The 22,916-nt window shown below is 43.1% G+C and overlaps 1 protein-coding gene across 11 annotated transcripts in view; it reads left to right on the top strand.

Annotated features, from left to right (window-relative positions):
* The window catches only part of INTS6L (integrator complex subunit 6 like), a 56,446-nt gene that overhangs the window by 28,958 nt on the left and 4,572 nt on the right, over positions 1-22,916 (top strand). For 8 of the 11 annotated variants that reach the window (XM_045050439.1, XM_045050443.1, XM_045050442.1 and 5 more), the window contains 8 exons: positions 489-641; positions 4,665-4,797; positions 13,272-13,366; positions 14,409-14,519; positions 16,608-16,826; positions 17,473-17,596; positions 19,441-19,583; positions 21,214-21,448. In XM_045050439.1, coding sequence (XP_044906374.1) covers positions 489-641; positions 4,665-4,797; positions 13,272-13,366; positions 14,409-14,519; positions 16,608-16,826; positions 17,473-17,596; positions 19,441-19,583; positions 21,214-21,448 — 1,213 coding nt within the window. The remainder of the gene's footprint in view (positions 1-488; positions 642-4,664; positions 4,798-13,271; positions 13,367-14,408; positions 14,520-16,607; positions 16,827-17,472; positions 17,597-19,440; positions 19,584-21,213; positions 21,449-22,916) is intronic. The other 3 variants (XM_045050441.1, XM_045050440.1, XM_045050445.1) reach the window with 3 other exon arrangements.

Genomic DNA, 22,916 nt, shown 5'->3' on the forward strand with positions numbered 1-22,916 from the left:
GCCCTTCCCATGCCTTTACAGTTTTTCATTTGCTTGTTAGTGGCTCTAGGTCTGTCATCAACTCATCAGAAATCTTCATGGATTTCTTCTTTGCTAGCCACGTCTGGCCCATCCGTAACCTTTTGGGTATAAAGGAATGAAGGGCGGGTCATGCTTGGAGGTTGCGACAGTGGATCTGAAAATCAGGGTTCATCCTATGGATCATCGGTGACTTCCTAACCGTATTCAAAGCAGTTGTAGTTTTCACTTCGCTGAAATGGCAGTTACAAGTGTTTGAATTTACCTTTCCTCCTCCCAATGCCAAGTACATGGAAGAAATAAAGAATCTGTGGGCCCTTCCCGGATGGAAGCCGTTGGTGATGCCCTCTTTTTCAAAGCGCTGGTTTTATCTCAGCGATGGTTTAACAAAAACACGAAAGGGGTTGCAGATTTGTCAGAAATATAAGCTCACTTGCTAACGGACCGTATTTTCCCCTCTTGTCTTTTAGCCTCCACGAACATCTCATCCTGTTGTGAGGTTCTCCTGTGTAGATTGTGAGCCAATGGTAATAGACAAACTTCCTTTTGACAAATATGAACTTGAACCTTCACCCTTAACTCAGTACATCCTGGAACGAAAGTCTCCCCATACCTGCTGGCAGGTACTACCCCTTACCTGTTGGCCCAATGTCTGTAATCACTCTGGGATCGGGGAATTGTTTTGAGAAGTTGCAAAGGTTAATCTAGGAATAATTAGACTGAATCTGTTAATAACTTTTCTGACAAATCCTATCAAATAAGCAACAGGGCCAAGCAAATCATTTCAGTGTGATAGGAATCATTAGCCTCCTGACATTGCCATTTAAGGGAGTGGAATCTGATGACACCTGTGTATTTGAGGATTTGGCGGACCCCTTGAAGCCTATTCAGGGACCCCAGGTTAAGCATCCCTAACCTAAAGGATGTCCTTCTATTTAGCTGTGGCTTCTGCAGCTGAACCTTAGCGTGAACTTGACAGATTGGAAGTACAAGATCTATTTAAAAAAAAAAAATTTAACGTTTATTCATTTTTGAGAGAGACAGCGTGAGTGGGGGAGGGGCAGAGAGAGAGGAAGACACAGAACCCAAAGCGGGCTCCAGGCTCTGAGCCGTCAGCACACAGCCCGAGCGGTGCTCGAACCCATGAACTGCGAGCTCCTGACCTGAGCCGAAGCCGGACATTTAACCAACTGAGCCACTAGGGCGCCCCACAAGATCTATTTTTTTAAGCTTTTCTTTAAATTCCAGTTAGTTAACATACAGGGTAATATTAGTTTCATGTGTACAAAATATTTTTGGCACAGACACACACACAAACCTTAAGCCCTGAAACTACTTTTTGGATTAGTGTAATGTAACCAAACTTCTCTTCCTGTACCAAGCACAATGGCGTGTGTAATGTGGATTTTACTTGGACGAGGCAGATGCACATAGGCTGGCTCTTCCAGGTGTTACACTCCAGCCAGAAGGGCTTGCTGATTCGTTAATAGATTCACCTTTGGATATTAGTTTGTAAAAATCCAGACACGGCAGTCACAGCCTTTTTATTTGGATATAATAAGGAGGCCCCACGCTGGAAGTATGTTTGTTCTATTTCTAGACTACAGCACCATATAGCAAATCAGTGATTGTTAGGTTCTATTTACACAGGAAACATTTTTAGACTGCCGTCTGTTTCATCCGAAAATGTGCGATTATTGCTACTAGCTGTCTTTAAGCCACTTAAATTCTCCAAAGCTGCTAAAACTGGTTAGAAAAAAAGGAGCAAGCTTAAAGCAAGCATGTAAGAGTGCAAGAAACAACAATCTCATAAATATAATAGTGAGCAAAAGAAGCCAGACATAAAAGATCCCATGTCCTATGATTCTATTTTGTCTACATTCAAAAAAAGGTACAGTTGGCTTACTCTGTCAGAAGCCAGAATAGTGGTTTTTCTTGTGGGTGCAGAGTTGTGACCAGCAAAGGACATGAGGGGGTTTCTGGTCATCGTTCTATTTCTTGGTCTGGGTGCCAAGTACACATGTTCAGTCACCTCGTGAGCATTCATTGAGCTGTATACTTTTTTTTAATGTTTTCTTTTTATTTTTGAGAGACAGAGAGAGACAGAGCATGAGTAGGGAAGGGGCAGAGAGAGAGGGAGACACAGAATCCGAAGCAGGCTCTGGGCTCCGAGCTGCCAGCACAGAGCCTGACGCGGGGCTCGAACTCACGAACCGCGAGATCGTGACCTGAGCTGAAGTCGGACGCTCAACCGACTGAGCCACCCAGGAGCCCCCATTGAGCTGTATGCTTATGATTCATGCACTTTTCTGAATGTATGTTTATATTTCGGTTAAGTGCACTGGAAATGTGCTAGAAATGTAGAGCTATGGATAGTAGAATGTTAAAATCAAGATAGGAGGTTTGACTTCATGGGTTGACAAAAATTTCGCAATAAAAGCAAATACAAATTATAGCTTTCCCCTAACATAAGCCCTCTTTTCCAAATGGCACATTTCTTGTAAATCTTATCCAAAGAAACTTAAATCCTGCCCTGGCTTCCTGCACCACCCCTTAACTATGTCACATGCCTATCTCCTGTACCTTACGTTACTTTGATTTAGAGTAGTTTTAATGCAATGAATTAGTGGGGATGAACAAGAATAAGATGAACCAGGAGCCAGGAAATTTGGCTAATTCCTAATGGAGACTGGATTCCAACCCTTAACTCTGCCACCAGTTTATGTGGTCTTGGGCCAGATACTTACTTTCTCTAGACAGTCTCTAATGATCCCTTTGAACCCCCAAGTTCTTTGAATCTGCAAGTGATAAGGAATTTGGAAGAACTCGAAGGGCTTATGAGAAGGAAGGAAGGGAGGAAAGAAAGGAAGGAGGGGAAAAAGGGAGAGAGAGAGAGAGAGAGAGAGAGAGAGAGAGAGAGAGAGAGAAACAAAACAGTGTTTCTCCCTTCATGGGAATCATAGGTCTGACCCTTGACAGTGTGTGTAATGCTTTTGATCCTTTATGATGATTTTTCCTCTTCTGTTATACACACTTAGGAAATAGGGCAAAACCTACCATGTGTTATTACAGATATTTGTTTCTATTAAGGTTCAGATTATGACACAAAGTCTAGATGAGTCCTGTTTTACAGCTCAACTCATTGTATGTGGGGTCATAAATGGCATAGGAAAGATTTATTCTTAGCTATGACTAAACATAGCAAGAATTTACTCAACTGGTAGATGATATTGCTGGTACCAGCAATTAGCAAGGTAGATGGATTCTCTTTACCACCAGGGTTTGACTTTTGTCTTAAATGATCCTGCTGAAGGACTTTGGAAAAGACAAAAGTCTAGGTCCCTAAGAGTATATGTTGGTGCCCTGATTTGGGCCAAAGAGCAAACACGGAACACTGAGAAGGCACGGTAGCCAGAGGACTTCAGCACAGCACAGCGAGTGTATGGGAACTGACAATATAATATATAGCAAATCAGGAATATCAATAAAGGAGAAGATGGAGTCACACGGAATAAAGATTAATGTTTTGATCTTTAGTGAATGTTTGCTCTACCAGCATAATTTATAAGACAAAAATGCCTTCCAGACTGAACCAAAGCATCTCCTTGCTGCCTCAAAAGAATTAGCACCAGTGCCTGGCTTATAATAGGCTACTTGATAAATGTTTATTGGATGAGAGGCACCCGGGTGGCTCAGTCGGTTGAGCATCCGATGTCAGCTCAGGTCATAATCTCACGGTTCATGAGTTCAAGCCCCGCATCGGGCTCTGCACTGACAGCTCGGAGCCTGGAGCCTGCTTCGGATTCTGTGTCTCCCTCTCTCTCTGCCCTGCCCTCTCACGCTCTCTCTCTCTCTCTCTCTCAAAAGTAAATAAACATTAAAAAAATTATTGGATGAAAAATGAATAAATGGGTAGGGGAATGGGGGTACCAAAAGGAAGTAGAGCAAGACTGATAATCGTACACGTGAGGAGTGTTAGCATACTATTTTAAACGGGCTTTGCTTTTGTAATCGCATGCTTTAGGCATGGGGCCATATTCCATTTTTCTAAAGCCTCCACTCCAGTCACCACTTGTTCTTTTGAGAAGTCAGTTTGTTTTAATGGCTGGTTATCACTTAGCACTATTTCAGCCTTGTTTGCCATTGTGCTAACCAAGTAAATATTTGGACGTTGTGGTCTCCGAGCGGTTATTGCACAGTACGGTGTCATTTCTTTTTCTTAAAAACTTTTTTTTTTCATTTTATTTATTTGAGAGAGAGAGAGAGTGCCCAAGCGAGGAAGAGGGGAAGAGGGAGGGAGGGGGAGAGAGAGAGAGAGAGAGAGAGAAAGAATCCCAAGCAAGCTCCATGCTCAGTGCGGAGCCCAACATGGGGCTCAATCCCACAACCCTGGGATCAGGACCTGAACTGAAACCAAGAGTCGAATGCTCAACCGACTGAGCCACCCAGGTGCCCCTCATTTCTTAATATAATGTATACAGGAATTGCGATGTGATTTAGTATGACATATTTGGGCATAACCATAGGCTAGAAGCACTATTGCCATTTTTAAATTACATAAGTTAGCTGTGCCTTAGATGTTGCTGGGAGTTTGGTTTCACATAAAATCCTTATTGTCATAACTATATATTACTTCATGTTTTTAGGTATTTGTTACCAGCAGTGGAAAATACAATGAACTTGGTTATCCATTTGGTTATTTAAAAGCCAGTACGACTTTAACTTGTGTAAACCTCTTTGTGATGCCGTACAACTACCCAGTTTTACTCCCTCTTTTAGGTAAGTAAAGTATGTGCCACTTTATCATCTTTAAACTCTTTTTTAATGTTTTATTTTATTTTTGAGAGAAGGCGGGAGGGGCAGAGAGAAGGAGACACAGAGCTCCGAAGCAGGCTCCAGGCTCCGAGCTGTCAGCACAGAGCCCGACGCGGGGCTCGAACTCACGAACCGTGAGATCATGACCTGAGCCGAAGTCGGATGCTCGGCTGACTGAGCCACCCAGGCGCTCCCACGTTATCATCTTTAAAATACAACAGAAATGAAAAATAGGATAATGGCCTAAGCATTTTAAATGTAGTCCAAGAGCGATAGCAGGATATAGAAAAGTTTGAAAACTGCTTTGGAAGGATAGCATTTACACACTGTTTTCTGTTCTGTTCATTCTTGCTGTGGTTTTGTTTTTTTTTTTTTCACATCCGACAGAAGGGACGCTTAGCTCTAATACTGCCGTTCCCCATGCCCCCCTCTGCGCCCCCGGCTTAAAGTGCGCTTGGCTTTTTCGTAGACTAATTTGGGACACAAAATTCCACTGATTGGGGTTAATGCTCCAAGAACCTCTCCAGGAAGTAGGCCTTCTGTGCGGGTTTTGGCTCCCACTCGTTCCTCCACAAACGAGCCTTAAATGCTCTGGAGGCATCTGTTTCAGGCAAGTTAAGGAAACAGGTACAAGGGTAAATTCTGTAATGACTGTAGTTGTAGAAGCTGCAGTTCCCATGGCACAATTCTACAAGGAACAGCTTCGGCAGCTGTTACTGAGATATCACTGAAAATGCGAGTAGAGATTTTTTTTTTCTCTCATTGAAAGAGCCGCATCTGTTGAGGGTAATAGAGTACCACGTGGTGTCCTCCTAGCTGTGAATTGCGAACATATTTATTTGGTGGGGTTTTTGCAAAAAGTGTCAACCTTTAAGTTTAACCTAGTCATTAAAAGCATAAGATTTTTAGTGCGGTGAACTCTATTTGTACTAAATGTACTGAAAAAGCAATTCTTTTAAATGTTGCAGGTTAGGAACGGGCCGTCGTAAATGTATTAGCATGGTTGTTTTGTACATAGTCTACTTCACTTCTTAGTCTAATCTAAAAATATCCTCTAAAAGGTGATTGTCATTGGGGCGCCTGGGGGACTGACTCGGTTAAGCTTCTGACCTCGGCTCAGGTCATGATCTCACAGTTTATGGGTTCAAGCCCTGCATCGGGCTCTGTGCTGACAGCTCAGAGCCTGGACCCTGCTCCAGATTCTGTATCTCCCTCTCTCTCGGCCCCTCCCCCACTCCTGCTCTGTCTCTGTCTCTCTCTCTCAAAATTAAATGAACATTAAAAAAAGTTTGAAAGGTGATTGTCATTGCTATAAAATATAGGTTATGTCTTTGCTATTAATAAGGGTACCAATAAAAAGTACCTATATTTTGTGGATTTGTTTAAATTATAAACAAATATAAATTCATACAAGTATAAATATAACAAATATAAATTCAAACATGTATAAATTCATAAATAAGTTTATTATTTATTAGTGACTTATTTCCTTAAAAATATTTTTTAAAAACAAGTGTAGTTGACACACAATGGTACGTTAGTTTCAGGCGTACAACATAGTGATGGGGTAAGTCCGTATGTTACACTGTGCTCATCACAAGGGTAGCTACCATCTGTCTCCATACAACGCTATTACAATACCATTGATTACATTCCTTATGCCGTGCCTTTTAGTCCCGTGACTTATTCATTCCATAACTGGAAGCCCTCACCTCCCTCTCCCCTTCACCCATTTTGCCCATCCCCCCCCACTCTGGCAACCACCGGTTTGCTCTCTGTATTTATAGGTCTGATGCTCCTTTTTGTTTGTTCATTTGTTTTGTGTTTTTAGATTCCACATATGAGCAAAATCACATGGTATTTGTCTTTCTCAGTCTGACTTATTTCACTTAGCAGAAAACTATCCATGTCACAATCTCATCCTTTATGACTTCAGTTTTCACAACTATAAAGGGAAGGATTAGACTAGATAATCTTCACGTAGACTTTTATGGTATTATTTTTCTATTTTTTAAACTTTAATTCTTTTTGAAATTTTGTCTTTGAGAAAGACAAAGCGAGAGTGGGGGAGGGGCAGAGAGAGAGGGAGACACAGAATCGGAAGCAGGCTCCAGGCTCTGAGCTGTCAGCACAGAGCCCCAGGTGGGGCTCAAACCCGTGAACCTCGAGATTATGACCTGAGCCAAAGTCGGATTCTCAACTGACTGAGCCACCCAGACGCCCCTATTTTTCTACTTTTAAGACTATATCTTATTTTGAGATAATTGTAGATTCACATGCAATTGTAAGAAATAATAAGAGAAAACCGGTGCAGTCACTGTGGAAAACAGTATGGAGGGTCCTCAAAAAGTTAAAAATAGAACTACCATATGATCCATAATCACACTACTGGATACATACCCAAAGAATACAAGAACACTAATTCAAAGAGATACATGCCGCTAGATGTTTATAGCAGCATTATTTTTAATACCCAACATATGGAAACAGCCCAAGTATCCATTGATCAATGAATGGATAAAGAAGATGTAGTATATATACACAATGGAATATTACTGAGCCATAAAAATGAAATCTTGCCATTTGTTGCAACATGGATGGATCTAGAGAGTATAATACTAAGCGAAGTAAGTCAGAGAAAGACAAATGATTTCACTCACATGTGGAATTTGAGAAACAAGAGAAATGAGCAAAAGGAAATAAAAAGAGAGAGACCAACCAAGAAACAGACTCTTTTTAAAAATTTTATAATGTTTATTTATTTTTGAGAGAGAGAGAGACAGAATGTGAGCAGGGGAGGGGCAGACAGAGAGGGAGATGTAGACTCTGAAGCGGGCTCCAGGCCCTGAGCTGTCGTCACAGAGCTCCATGTGGGGCTCGAACTCACGAATCGCAAGATCATAACCTGAGCCGAAGTCGGATGTTTAACCAACTGAGCCACCCAGGCGCCCCTCCCCCCCCAAAACAGACTCTTAGCCATAGAGAACAAACTGACGGTTACCAGAGGGGAGGTGGGTGGGGGATGGGTGAAGTTGGTGATGGGGACTAAGGAGGGCACTTGTGCTGAGCACCGGGTGATGTATGGAAGTGTTGAATCACTGAATTCTACACCTGAAACTAATATAACACTGTATGCTAACTGGAATTAAAATAAAAACTTACAATAAAAAAATAATACTGAGAGAGAGAGATGACACCAAAAGCACAGGCAACAGAAGCAAAAATAAACACGTGGGGCTACATCAAACTTAAAAACTTCTGTGCATCAAAGGACATAATCAGCAGAGTGAAAAGGCGAGCTATGGAATGGGGGAAATTCTTCAAATCATGTATCCGGTCATTTTTTGGTGTGTGTGTATGTGAGGGGGGTAGGTTTTCTGTTTTCTGTTATTCAGATTGGGTACTTTCTACTGTTCTCTTTCCCAGTTTACTGATCATTTCCTCTGCCCCCTCCATTCTGCTTTTGAGCTGTTCCATTGAGCTTTTTACTTTGGTTATTGGATTTTTCAGTTCTAAGATTTCCATTTGGTTCTTCTTTACATCTTCTGCTTTTTACTTTCTCTTTCTTTGATGAGGCTTTCAGTTTTTCTCATTTGTTTCAAGCCTGCTTATAATTGCTCGTTGAAACGTTTTTTATGATGGCTCCTTTTAAATCTTAATCGGACATTTTGAATGTGTCTGTCATTTCGGCGTTGGCATCTCTTGATTGTCTTTTGAATTTGAGATCTTTCTGGTTCTTGGTATGATGAGTGATTTTCAGCTGAATCCTGTTCATTTTCAGTATTCTGTTACGAGTCTCTATCTTATTTAAGCCTTCCGGTTTAGCTTCCTGTCACACTCCTGGCAGAGATTGTAGGTACTGACTCTCCTCAGTGCCAGGAGGGGGTAGAAGTCCAGGTTCCCCACTTGGCGTCTGTTGACATTCAAAGGGAGGGGCTCCTTGTTATTGCTGTGGGGGGTGGGAGTTCTGGATCCTCACTAGAACAATACCTTAAGAATTAGGAATTCCTTGTTACTCCTCCCCACGTGGTCTACATGGACACCGCAGGGGTGGGGGTGGCCTTATCACCGGAGGGCAGTGGAAAAGTTCTATAGAACTATTCTGGGCCAAATTTTAGGACCTCATCTTTGGCCTAAGCTCAGCCTGCCTTCCAAAGTATCATATGAAAGTGCCCCTAACTAGAGGAGCTGGTCTCCCATTAGAAACTGAGATGTGCTGCACTTCACAAGATGCCCCTCCCTCTAGGCCTGGCCTTTGGTGGTCTTGCAGGTAGCAGAGGTCAGATGTGGACGTGGGATAACGGTTGAGTTGTTCTTCCTTTGTCTAAAACCTGTCGCACCTAAGTTGCCACATGTTGCACCCTCTCACTCCCCAGTACTACGTGAGGTCCTGGCACTGTGTTCTTGGTCCCCCGTCAGGCTGTATTACTCTCTTCCCCAAGTGTCACGTTCCCTTTCTCCATGAAACGCTTCTGTCCCAAGAGATACGCGTGCCTCATTTGTCCCTGGTCCTCCTTACTCTGTGACACGGAGCATCCCACCCTGCCTAGAGCGTCACCATCTCTCGGTAAACATCTCAAACCAGAATCCCCAGAGGCACCTTTGATTCCTCCCCCTTCTCCAACCCCACACATCCATCTGAAGGTCAGTCCATCCTTGACTTAGTTCCCATTCTGCCCTTTGGCTTTAAATATCCATTTTCAGGGACGCCTGGGTGGCTCTGTTGGTAAAGCATCTGACTCTTGATTTCGGCTCAGGTCATGACCTCATGGTCATTGAGCCCTGAGTTGGGCTCTGTGCTGAGCGTGGAGCCTGCTTGAGATTCTCTCTCTCTCTCTTTCTGTCTGTCTCTCTCTCTGCCCCTTCTCTGCTCTCTCTCTCAAAATAAATAAATAAACATTAAAAAATAAATATCCATTCCCACGCTTTTCTGTAACCTGTGTCTTCCCAGGAGCACAGGGTTTTTCACACCATTTGAGGCTGGAGGTCCTTGTGCCCCCGAACCCCAAACTTGAGTTTCATGTGGAGTTCTGAAATGGACACTCTCAGCATTTCCACCGTGACTTCGCTTTCTGGGTTGTGCAGCCCCATAGTGTTAAGAGTATGGACTACAGAGCATAGCTGCCCTGGTATGGATCTTGGCTCTGCTGTTTGCTCGCTTTGTGATCTTGGATAAGATACATAGCTTCTCTGTGCCTTAGGCATTTCATCTGTAAAATGGGGGGGTAATGATAGTGGGGGGTACCCCAAAGGCATTTAGTTGGGATTAAATAAATTAATATCTATGTTATCTTCATAGCTCTTAAAGGCACTGCTAGTCCATATTAAGGACATTATATAAAGACATAGGGCTTTTTTGCAGTTTGGTGGACAGGGCATTGAGGAAAAGGGCGAGTTAAGTCACATATACCTCCTAATGCCCAGGAACATCACTGTATTACTGCATAGTTGCATAACTGTCCATTAAGGTCACCCTTGGTTTTTTTTCTGTATTAATTCAAGATTTCCATCAGAAGTAGTTAATCGAGGTTTAATTGTCGAAGCGCTAAAACTTAACCTGGAATGGGTAAGTGAGATTATCTCTCACTAAGGAAATTATTTTTCTTTTCTTTTTTTAAAAATCTTTTTATTTTTGAGAGAGAGAACGAGCAGGAGAGGAGCAGAGAGAGAGAAGGTGACACAGAGTCTGAAGCAGGCTCCAGGCTCTGAGCTGTCAGCACAAGGCCTGACAACGGGGCTCGAACTCACGAACCGTGAGATCACGACTTGAGCCCAAGTCCGTCGTGTTAACCAACTGAGCCACCCAGGCGCCCCAGGAAATTATTTTTTCTATCGAAGGCCAACAACTACAGAAATGAAGACACTTGTTGTAGCTTTGTCTTTTAACTTAAGAACTGGGACTTGTGCCAAAAGTAAAATTCAGATTCAGACCAGTTGTGATCAGGAGAACAAGAAATGGAGGCCCAGAAAGGGAAGCGATTTCTCAAAGCTTACTCTGCCAAGCGTGTGGCTGAGCCTGGAGCTCAAACCCACATCTCCCCCCCACCCCCACCCCCTTTTTTTTTTTTCTGCCGGAAATGGGGAGAAAGGAATGGAAGAGAAAATGTCAGTAGTCTTTGAGGTGTCAGCAGTTATCACTTCACGTTCCTATCCTCTGGTCTCCTCGTCTTTCAAATGTTGACGACTTGGTTGTTTATGGGTTAGGCTTGGTTGTTTATGGCGTCTTCGGGGTCCCACTGTGGAGACTCCGTGTGAATGGCGACCTCATGCCATGGAAATCATTCACTGAACTGCGGAGAATGTGACTAAAGGGGTGCTACCCCAGTGGCTCTCTACCCTTAATCTAGATTGCGGAACATTCTCTCTCTTCTTTCCCCCCTTTCAAAAACTCCGGCAAGAAATAATTAGACTGAATTAGACTAATTGGTGGAATCATTGCAGTCGGCATTGCTAGAAATGTTAAGAGTATTCTTGATTCTCGTTTCACTATCTAATCTGTTTATATCTAGATGTCTCCCCAGTCTTGTGGTCTTTCAATGTGTCAGTTTCCAAAACTCTGCTTCATTCCCAACAGACTCCACATAAAGACCCAAGTGTAACAGGATATTTCCACAGTCTCTCATTCCTTTCTGTCAAGATATGGTTTTCTTTGTTCTTTCTACCCTGCACCAAAAGAACAAAAGACCTACATTTTATGACTTTGTAAATTCATTTAAATTAGTTTCGGCAGGGGTGAATCATTTATTATAGCAGTAAAAGGAAGAAAATGTGTAGTTGTTTTCCTTAAGTGTAGTAATTCAGAATTTCAAAGAATAGCCCTAATCGTAGAGAAGTTATGCACGTGGCGTTGGGATGCTTTTGTCCCTAGAAGTAAAGCATTTGGATTTTTGTTGGATAAGAGCCAATGAAACCTGAAAAAAACAAAATAGACGATGGATTTGAAATATCTCTGGTATTTATAGTAAGCGTGGCAGGCTCCTGTTGATGTGTGGGGCTATTGATTTTGAATTATTATATAAAATATATTTTTTCTTTCCCTCAGAAGGGAATAATGACAAATTTTGAAAATTTTCCTGTAGTGTATAGAATGCATTTAGATTATTAAAACAATTAAATTTAAGTGTGGAAAGATAGATCTGCTTACTTAAGGACAGTGTCTTTAGTGGTATTAACACACACGGTATTCAAGAGAATATATTTAGTTGTACAGAGTTTTGAACTACAACCTAACATCTCTACTAGCTTTTGCTAGTGCCATGACCCAATTGGTAACTAGCATTTGACAGACCCAAAGTTTGGAAATGAAAGAAATGAAGAAGGCGGGGGGGGGGGGGGGAGGGACTATACAAAGTGTAGACTTATTAAAGAGGATCCAAAGCATAATTTGGAGTTTGCGGTCTCTGTCTGAAAGTTAGAGGCTTTGCTTTTGTTCTCATATACTTTGTAAAGCTTCTTACCTTGACCTTTCAGCCAAAAGTGTAACACTCACTGTTTACTTCTCTATTCATTATTGAGATATAACTGACATGTAACATTATATTAGTTTCCCATGTACAACATAATGATTCAATATTTGTATACCTATTGTGAAAAGAACACTGGGAACACTGGTTAGCATCCATCACCACACAGAGTCACAAATTTCTTGTGATGAGAACTTTGAAGATCTACTCACTGAGCAACTTTCAAATATGCACAGTATTATTAACTGTAGTCGCCAGGACTTTATTTTGTAAGTGGAAGTTTGTATCATTTGACCACTTTCAGCCATTTCGCCTGCCCCCTTCTCCCCCACCCAGCCTCCGGCAACCACCAATCTGTTCTCTGTGAGTTTAATTTTTTTGTTGTTGTTGCGTTAACAGCCTTTATTTATTTATTTATTTATTTATTTATTTAGAGAGCCGGGGGGAGGTGGCCGAGAGAGAGGGAGACAGAGAATTGGGCAGGCTCCGTGCTGAGCCCCAGGCGGGACTTGAACTCATGTGAGATTATGACCTGAGCCGAAACCAAGAGTCAGACCCTTAACAACCTGAGCCACCCAGGCGCACCTTAACAGCCTCCATTTATCAACCAATGTCCGTGGATTCCCCCTCAGTGCACATAACTACAGTAGTGTTACCAGCATGTAGGAGGTCAGAAAAATATTTCCTGTGGCTCAGAGGTGGTGCTTTAAGACTAGATTTTATGTAGCTTCACACATGGAAGAGGCGTAGGTAACTTGAGAATTTGTTTTATTTGCTAGAAAAATGCTATATATAATGTTGGCAAAGAGCACCCCCAAAAAAAGACAATCAAATAAGTTCCAAAGAAAGGTTCGTCTAATGTAATGTTTTAATTACACTGAGATTTCTAGGAAATGCTATAACGGATGCGCTTGATTTAGATCTTGGAATTTAGGATTGGAATAACGTAATATTTTGTTTGGTTTTCTCTTGCAGATGACTTGTTTAAAGTTCACAAGCTTAAGCCAAATCTGAAGTGGCGACAGGCTTTTGACAGCTACTTAAAAACTCTGCCTCCATACTACTTATTAGTATGTATTTCTGCGTATATGTGCATTAACTGTATCAGTGATGATTCTTGTTGCAAGAAATGTCAGTGAGCCAAAAACTTGACCCCCGAAATGAGACAGATTTTTTAATTTCTAAATATCTGTATCGCCACCGTCTTCGCGAATTATGCGTAAGACCTTGGAGATGTCATGGTGGCACAAAAGAGAATTGCTTATTTTATTTCCTTTAACTGCCATGGTTATTTTTATAAAAACACATCTCTGTTTCTCTTAGCAAAAGCAACCTTGTGAAATTGGAATTTTGGAATTTGCGAAAAATATGTCTGGATTCGTGTATGAATGTCAACTTCCCTTTTTAACTCTAGAAATTTTCAATGTGGGGTTTCCCTCTGAAAGAAGAAATTCTGGAAGGCGGCATATGTGCCAATTGCCTGTCAAATGTGTTCTAGACACAGCAGGAAGCAGGGCCGCTGGTTGGGGGAGGGGAATCCAAAAAGAATCAAAAGTTACTTGGCCTCATTTGGGTGTTTACAACTTGAGAAAAATCTTCGTGATGCTTTTGAACTGGTCATGTAATCGAAATCCAGATTGCCAAAATCGTTTCAGAGGCGGATGTAGCAAACCTTAAGCCAAGTTTCTAGAGGTGAAAAGGCAGAATCTTAAATGGTACTGTTGGTGTCACTGGAAGGAGAAATTGGGGTGCGTTAGTATTTACCATGGCAGGAATGGGGTGCACGATAAAATGCAATATGAAATGACTTTATGACTTGGGAATTAAGACTGAAAGCAATTTACCTGTGTGAATATGCTGTTTCTTGATCTTCTTATCCCACTCTCTTCTGATTTATTTATTTATTTATTTATTTTTACTTTTTATTTTTTACTTTCTGCTCCTTACTCCTCTGCTATTTTCATTGCCACTTTTTAATGTTCCATGTTTGGTTTTATGTGCAGCACCTTGACTTCTAAGAAATGAATCATGTCCCTTTGCCCCTTATAACTGAACTTTGAGTATTTTAAGATTTATTCTATTCTTACTGTTGTGTATTTTGTTTCCTTATAGCCATTAAAGAAAGCACTAAGGATGATGGGAGCTCCAAATCTGATATCAGATAATTTAGATTGTGGACTTAGTTACAGTGTTATCTCTTACCTTAAAAAACTCAGCCAACAGGTAGTATTGGTAAAAACAAACAAACAAAAATCCTTTGCCCTCAGAAGTGCATTTCCTTATTCTTTAGTGTAATTGTCATTTTTCAAATTAAATGTGTATATATCTCTCCACTTTATGGATTAGTGATAATGTGATTCTCTATGGCTTCTAGCTTCACCATTAAGCTGCAGCTAAGGGTCTGTCAGTTTGTGCTACCCACGAGCTGGTTGACATCTTGTGGCCTAAGAGGGGCAGAGGCTTAAGAGAATGATCTCATGGGTCACATGTTGTCTATCCTCAACCTAGTTTCTCCTCCAATCACACTGGGCTAGCGCATCCCCCTTCTTTAGGTCGGCACACTGAGGCATGGTGTGCCTCAACGTCTGGCCTGAAATTAGTTCTTAGGCAATAAACATATGCACACGCTCTTTCTTGGCGAGGGGGAGATGAGACCAGTGTTCCTCACGCTGGAGGGTGATAGGCCCCTTGGGGACCCGAAGAGTGGAGTTCAACCTCCTCTCTTCTTGCCCTCCGTCCGTTCCTTTATACCCCCACCTCATTTACCATTATTCACCTTGTCCCTTGCCTGCCCCTCTATTAGTACCTCATCCTCCACTCACCCTTACTTACCATACTTCTCACCTCTACCTAGCCCATTCTTGCAGGATGGAAGTGTTTCAGAGCTACTGAGGTAGAGCGTTACTGCCATACGAATGTGTTACGTTCTATGACAAATTAATGCAGCCTGTTTACTTTCTTCTTGTGCACAAGGGTGCTCCCAGGTAGGGGGCAGCGGTAGCGTCTGCAGTGGCAGTCAGGCTTTAAGTCACATATGTCTGGAAGTTGGGCCTTTAGAAGACAGACAGCCGTAAGCAAAAGAGTGTCAGATTTCACTAAAGAACTGAAATGACTCCGCAGTTGGGGACGCTGACACACCTTGCTAGGATCCGGCACAAACAGAAGTATGGTCTGGAGTTTACCAGCTCCTGCCGGTCCAGTGTGCTCATGAATGCAAAAGAAAGCACAGGCAGACCTAGATTTCTGGTCCACCGAGCGTCCCCGTGACCCCCTTTCCTCTCCGCCAATAGATTTTTGTTGTTGTTGTGAATGTTTTGTTTTGGTTATTTATTGATTGATTGACCTATTGATTTACATATATTTTTTTATTTGATGTCTACCTTAGGCCTTTAAGGCTGTGTCAGCAGGGTATGGCCACCGGGAAGAATAGTGAGCAGAGTTGAGTCGTGCAAGTTCTGGGACCTTCTGGAACACGTTGCTTGTGTAGTTTCCTAAATGAGATTTCGGGACCCTTTCTGGAAACAGACCCTTCATTTGCTCTTATCCCTTATTTCATGACTTAATTTTGTGCCAAAGATAAGAAACATACTTAATTCCAATCATAGTGAGAATTAATGAGTCTCTCCGACCTAACTGTAAGAAATGAAAAATCCTTTTGGGCTTACTGGGCACTGGTGGAATCCCTTCTTTTAAAGAAAAAAATTATTACTAATTTGTAATCACTCTAATCACTAATTTAATTACTAATTTAATAACAACTGTGTCACCAGTGTTCCTTGAACCATGTATGTGAATCACCAGATATGCCCAATATATTGCTACGAGTCACCGTCAGGCACTATTTATCAATGCGGTTTAATAGCGTCCATTAGGATTTTTTTGTAAGTTAGCTAGAAACTTACTGAGCAGATATTACAAATCATTTGCGTGGTAACGTTTGTTAAATTTAAACCTTTATGTCTGGGTCTGAAATAAATATACTGACTTAGACTAGATTTTACAGCAACAAAATGTGATTTTAAATGTCTATGAATGTAATTCTTACCCATGGTTTCCATTCTCTCCATGATCCAATCATAATTTTGCCATTAGACAAGAGAAAAAATGTAGTAAGTTATTTTTCTCACCCCCACCTCCCTGTTTGCTGTGATAGTGCAGAGAAGCACAGGGAAATGTTTAATTACCCATTTTTCTGTGATTTACAATTGAAAAGTGTTCTGTGGGGTTCTTAAAGTGTTCCCTTTCTTAAGTAGTAAAAACAGCAGTGATAATATAGATCTTTTCATAACATACTATGTACTTTCATTTTAGACCAAACTAGAGTCAGAACGGATACTAGCATCCGTGGGGAAGAAACCTCCCCAGGAAATTGGAATCAAAGTGAAAAATCATTCTGGAGGTGGCGTGTCCTTTACCCACAGTAAAAATTTTAGAAAACTATTGAAAGAAATCATAGGGGAAAGTGCACCAAGACTGACAGAATTGAATACCAAAGAATTTGCTGGCTTCCAAGTAGGGCTCTTAAACAAGGTAAATTGTGGACATAAATACTTTGTATTTGTTTGAGCTTGTCTGATGCATTTATGCCATAGTATTTTAGTTTTGAAATAATTGCGACCCTGTTTTGGACTCCATACTTATCAACGGTTTAGTTTAGGAACTGCCCTGCCCGCAGACGCCAATATGGAATTAAATGTGCAAGATATGTTTGGGGGTAATGTCTGTGAAGGATAAAGGGGAGAGAGAACAGGCGTTGGCGGGGGAACCTTCAGGCCACACGGCTGATCTAGCACCTGTGAGAGGAGGGGACGAGGAAGAGAATTGGGTGTGAAGGGTCTCAGGCAGGAGTGCAGCTTCGAGAAAGTCTTGGCCAGCCCAGCAGGGACCTCTGACACCAAGATCTCCCATAGAGGAGGTCCCCGTTGGGCAGAGGTGGCCAGGCCAGTTGACATACTTGGGAAAGGATATTCTCAGTGGTTTGAGCATGTTGTGGATATATTAGAATTTGGAACAAGGCCAGCAAAGGCGAGGTTTCCACTGGCAAAATTCTATGGTAGCTATTGTATTGAATATCCCTCCCTTCACTACGATTTTGCACACACTGCAGCATTAAGAATTACATTTCTATATTAAAAGCCTCAGGAGTAACTGAAACTATTTGTTCCGTCTCAAACAGGATTTGAAACCTCAGACATATAGAAATGCTTATGATATTCCACGTAGAGGTCTTTTAGACCAGTTAACCAGGATGAGATCCAATCTGCTGAAAACACACAAGTTTATTGTTGGACAAGATGAAGGTAAATGAACAAAGAAGGATTTTTTGTTGACTAGGAAAATATCAAGCCTGACTTACATGAAAGTGCTTATTGCATAACGGGTAGGTTATTTTGTAAGACTTTCAGGCTTAGAATGCTCATTTTCACCTGTTCTCAGGTTGTAGGGCAGGTGTGCATTAATTGGCTCACTGAGCGTGAGCAGTTTTTAAAGTTTTTCTTTGAATTCCAGTACAGTTAACATACGGTGTCATATTAGTTTCAGGTGTATAATACAGTGATTCAACACTTGCCTACCTCACCCGGTGCTCCTCGTGACAAGTGCCCTCCTCCATCCCCATCGCCTGTTTCACCCATTCCCCCCACCCACCTCCCCTCCGGTAACTATCGGTTTGTCCTCTGTGATTAAGAGTCTGTTTCTTGGTATATCTCTCTCAAGGGCGAGCATTTTGATAGCCACTCCAGGTTTAGTGAACTGGAAAGTGGCGGGACCTAGGTCTGTCAGATTTTGGACATGGCACAACCCAGCCTGTCGTGATGAATTCAGTCCGGAATTCCTCATTTACATGAAAATTATGAAGCTGGTAGTGTGTGGGACAGTTGGTGATGGTGTACAATTCCCCTTTACTCCATTGTGTTCATTTGAAACAGGGTCGTTTGTGCATTAAGAGGAGTTAAATCTTAGCCTGGTCGACCTCCTAAAATTATATACTGAGTTCTGTGGAGAGGAGGGAAGCTTCTCTAGGAAGGGAGCCTATAGATTTAGTCACATTCCCCAAGAATGGAAGGCCTACTAACCAAGGTCTCTGGATGATAAGAGAGAACCATGGAGGCCAGGCTCTTTGAAATGCAGCACAAATATGGTGTTTCAGGCTGGGTGGTGACATACAGGATGTCAGCCCATTTTCAAACCTGGTTTGAGGCCTAAGGACATTGTACTTGGCCTAGTGATTTGAGCTTGTAGGGAGTAGTGATGGTACCCTGAGTAGTGAGTGGGATGAAGAGAGATAATTTTAGATCTTAGAATTTGAGATGCTTTTAAATGTTTATATTATTTATTTATTTATTTATTTATTTATTTTTAAAAAGCACTTTAAAAGTGCTTTTAAATTTTTTTTTTCAACGTTTATTTATTTTTGGGACAGAGAGAGACAGAGCATGAATGGGGGAGGGGCAGAGACAGAGGGAGACACAGAATCGGAAACAGGCTCCAGGCTCTGAGCCATCAGCCCAGAGCCTGACGCGGGGCTCGAACTCACAGACCGCGAGATCGTGACCTGGCTGAAGTCGGACGCTTAACCGACTGCGCCACCCAGGCGCCCCTGTTTATATTTATTTTTGAGAGAGAGAGAGCGCGTGCACGAGCAGGGGAGGGGCAGAGAGAGAGGGAGACACAGAATCAGAAGCGGGCTCCAGGCTCCAAGCTGTCAGCACAGAGCCTGACGCAGGGCTCCAACCCATGAACCGTGAGATCATGACCTGAGCTGAAGTCAGATGCTTAACCCACTGAGCCACCCAGGTGCCCCCAAAATTTGAGATTTTAGACTATTGGATGCCAAGGTACACGTTGCCAAACCAGACTATGATCATGCCCTCTTAAAGTTTTATTTATTTATTTATTGAGCACACATGCACACATGTGAGCAGGGGCGGGGCAGAGAGTGAGGGAGAGAGAATCCCAAGCAGGCCCCATGCTGTCAGCGCAGAGCCTGACACGGGGCTCGATCCCACAAACCGTGAGATCATGACCTGGGCCGAAATCAAGAATAGGATGCTCAACCTACTGAGTCCCTGATCGTGTCCCCTTGTCCTCCTGATGCATACACTGCAGCTGTGTACCATTTGTTTCTTTGCCGGTGGTTTCACAGATTCCCTTCATAGTGTTCCAGTCGCACAAATGGGTAACTATCAGGAATATCTAAAGACGCTGGCTTCTCCGCTTCGAGAGATTGATCCAGATCAACCAAAAAGACTACATACTTTTGGCAATCCATTCAAACAAGATAAGAAGGTAAGATACCTATTTCTAAGTCTGCCCAAGTTGTGATAGTCTTGCTATAATTCCTTTCTTCTGGGCAAGGTGAATATAAGTCAGAGGTTCTCCCTCTGTTGGTTGGCAAGATAAAATAGGACTCCAGGGCTCTCCATAAATGGAAAGTGGGAGCCTCCTGATACAAAGGTGTGTTGCTTGAACAAAAGAATAAGTGACATTTACTGAGTACCTGGTAGGAGCTGTTGTTTTACGCGATCACATTTAATGGCCACAGCGGTTCTGCAGATGAGTGTTACCATCTGTTCTCTCATAAGAAGAAATCAAGGCTCACAGTGGTCAAGTGGTGTGCTCTGAGTAGCACAGCTGAGAAGAGCCAGGATTTGAACCCACATCTTTCCAGCTCCAGAGTCTGTATTCATTCCCACCTCTGCACACTAATTCCTTTAATATTGAGATCACCAGTTATTTCCTGTTTCCATTACTCGGATCTCTAGTGCTCTAGCCAGACGGTGATGAAGTGTTCATCTTGAAATAGGAAGTACTACGTGATGCTGCTTTCTTTGGATTGTCCTAGTAGAGATCTAAATGTGAGGTGTGTGTGTGTGTGTGTGTGTGTGTGTGTGTGTGTGTGAGAGAGAGAGAGAGACAGAGAGAGAGAGAGAGAGAGAGAGATGCCGATTTGACCATCTAAGGATGAAGACAAATGGGGATTCTCTTTGCACACATGGAGAAGACTATTGGTGTTATGCAGACCATATAATAATCTGTCTGGTAACAAAACTAGACTGAGAGATATTCCACTTCACCCCAATCCTCAATTAATTGGACTTTTTCTTAATCTTTCTGTGCCTTGGGCTCCTCATTTGAACCCCTGGGGATAATGATTACACTTACCAGAGTCCTGTGCAGTATTGAGTTAGTGCATGTACCCATTTCAAACATGACCTACATGCAGTAAATGCTCAGGGTGTATGGTTTCCCCTTTCTGTACCGTGTTGCTTTGGAAAATGCCTTGGAAGAGTCTTTTATCATGATTTTATGAAAATATTTTCATATTCTCGGGTTATCCTTGGATGGGAACAGCTTTTAGCTAACCCTCTGCACTGCTGGCTGTCATCCTTTACCTACCCCCAAGAATGAGAAGCCCCCAAGGTGGACATATTTGAACCTCCGTGAGGTTGCTGTTGGGGCAGTGACATTTTCTGTCAACCTGCTCTCTACCGTCCACATGCAGCGTTCTGTACAGTGATAGTCAATATTTCTTAATGATGCATTTAAAGCACAAAAGCACACAAAAGGGAATCGGTTCACTTGCCAAGGGTCGCTTCCGAATGGTCTGTACTTCCTCCGAAAAGTAACCTCTTCGGTTGATGCGAGTTGCTCATTTCTCAAGCTTTCTGGTTAATCATGATTGTATTGTGTTTGACCTTGGCAACACGTTATCTTTTCATCTCCTCCTTGTTCCACCGAGACTAGGTCAAGATTGGACTGGAGTAGCACTTTCTGAGAACAGGGTCTAGGTGGGGCACGGTAAATCTCTGGCCCGTGATGAAGACGTGTGTTGGTAACAGGATGTTTGGTTGAGTGTGCGTGTGCCGCGTGCGGGCGCTGTGCTCTTTAATGGAGAGTGTTCATTGGTGTTTTCTAGGGAATGATGATTGATGAAGCAGATGAATTCGTGGCAGGGCCACAGAACAAAGTGAAGCGCCCCGGAGAACCCAACAGTCCTCTGTCATCTAAGAGAAGGCGGAGTATGTCCCTGCTGTTGGCGAAACCACAAACACCACCCACTGTAACTAACCATGTGGGCGGAAAGGGACCACCCTCAGCCTCGTGGTTCCCATCTTATCCAAACCTCATAAAACCCACCCTTGTACATACAGGTATAGAGTAGTGGTTGTGATTTCCTTATGGCTCCTAGAAGACTAACACTAAACAGCCTTATTTTCCTTTGTGTTCATTTCCTTTGTATCCGCTTTTTGTTCGTTAAGTAAACCATTATTAAATCATCAATGTGGTAGGTACAAAGGGCCCCGTGGGGAGCAGAGTCACTGTCTGAGGCGAGAAGATCCATACTTATGTAGTAACTAGCACAAGGGGGAGACATGGGGATAGGAGCGTGTTGCTGCGTGAGTCAGAACGAGGAAGCAAGTTCTCGACGCAGCAAGAGCAAACCAGCTTAATACGAGGCTGGGTCTGCACTGGCTCTCTGTGTCCTCAACTCCTGCTCCCGCTCTAGCCCAGTGCGGTCTGGCTCTGTCTCCCCACCGCACCGAGACAGGCGTCATCACGGCCCCCAGGGTCTGTTGCGTGTTGCCATTGCTTCTTCGCGTCACTTGTCACAGTTGTTCACTCCCTCCTCCCTGGAAACTTTCTCAGGTTCCCAGACACCACACGTCCTAGTTTTCTTTTCCCTTTGATGGCAACTCCTCTTCACCCTCTTTTTCTGGTTTCTCCCCTTCTCTCCCACCTGTAAATAGCGTAGGGACCCAAATCTGGATTCCAGACACCACCCCCCCACCCCAGGTGATCCCATGCAGTCTTGGGCTTTCCAGGACATTTACATGTCAACAACTTGGGTGTTTACACCTTGCTTCAAACTCCAGACCTAAATTTAACCATGGACATGGTATTTCCACTTAGGTGCCCCATAGACCAATAAAATTCGGTTTCACGTGTTTCATCAGAACCCCTAACCTTCGCGCTCTCCAAAACAGCTCTGCTTACCGCCTGCCACAGGCATGACTCTTAATGTTAAGTGACACCATCCGGCAGTATGCTGGTAAAGGTGCGACAGCCAGCTGTCCGAGTGTGTGGGGGCCGGGGGGGTGAAGCCCTGGATTATAACGTTTGCAGGTTTCCACGGTGTAAAGGATGCCAACGTGATCGCTGTCAGGCCATCAACGTGAGGTCACTGGGCCAGATCAGGAAGAGCACACTCCTGGCACCATTATTTCCCCAGGGGTTCAGTGAAGATCCTCGGAGTCACCGTGATTTCTCTTTTATTCTTCTCTCACTTCCATCCCTTAGCAAGTGCAGACACTCTGACACCCAGTCCGATTCCTGGATCACCCTGTGTCTCTATCCCTCTAGTCTGTGCTGCCACCGTCTGTCCCCAAGCTGCTACAACAGCTTCTCATCTGATTTCCCTGCTCTCCCACTTGACCCTCCTGACCCATCACCGCCCTGCAGCCCGACTGACCCCGTGCGCACGGAAATCCGATCCTGCCACATCCATCCCGAAACCCGCCACCAACTCCCCCGAGCGCTCAGAACAGAATCGGAGCTCCCGACGCTGGTCTACATGCTCTGCAGGACCCGGGCCTGCCCTCCTCTCCTGCACGCGTCCTC

Source organism: Felis catus, chromosome X, assembly GCF_018350175.1.
Source record: "Felis catus isolate Fca126 chromosome X, F.catus_Fca126_mat1.0, whole genome shotgun sequence".
Lineage (NCBI taxonomy): Eukaryota > Metazoa > Chordata > Mammalia > Carnivora > Felidae > Felis > Felis catus.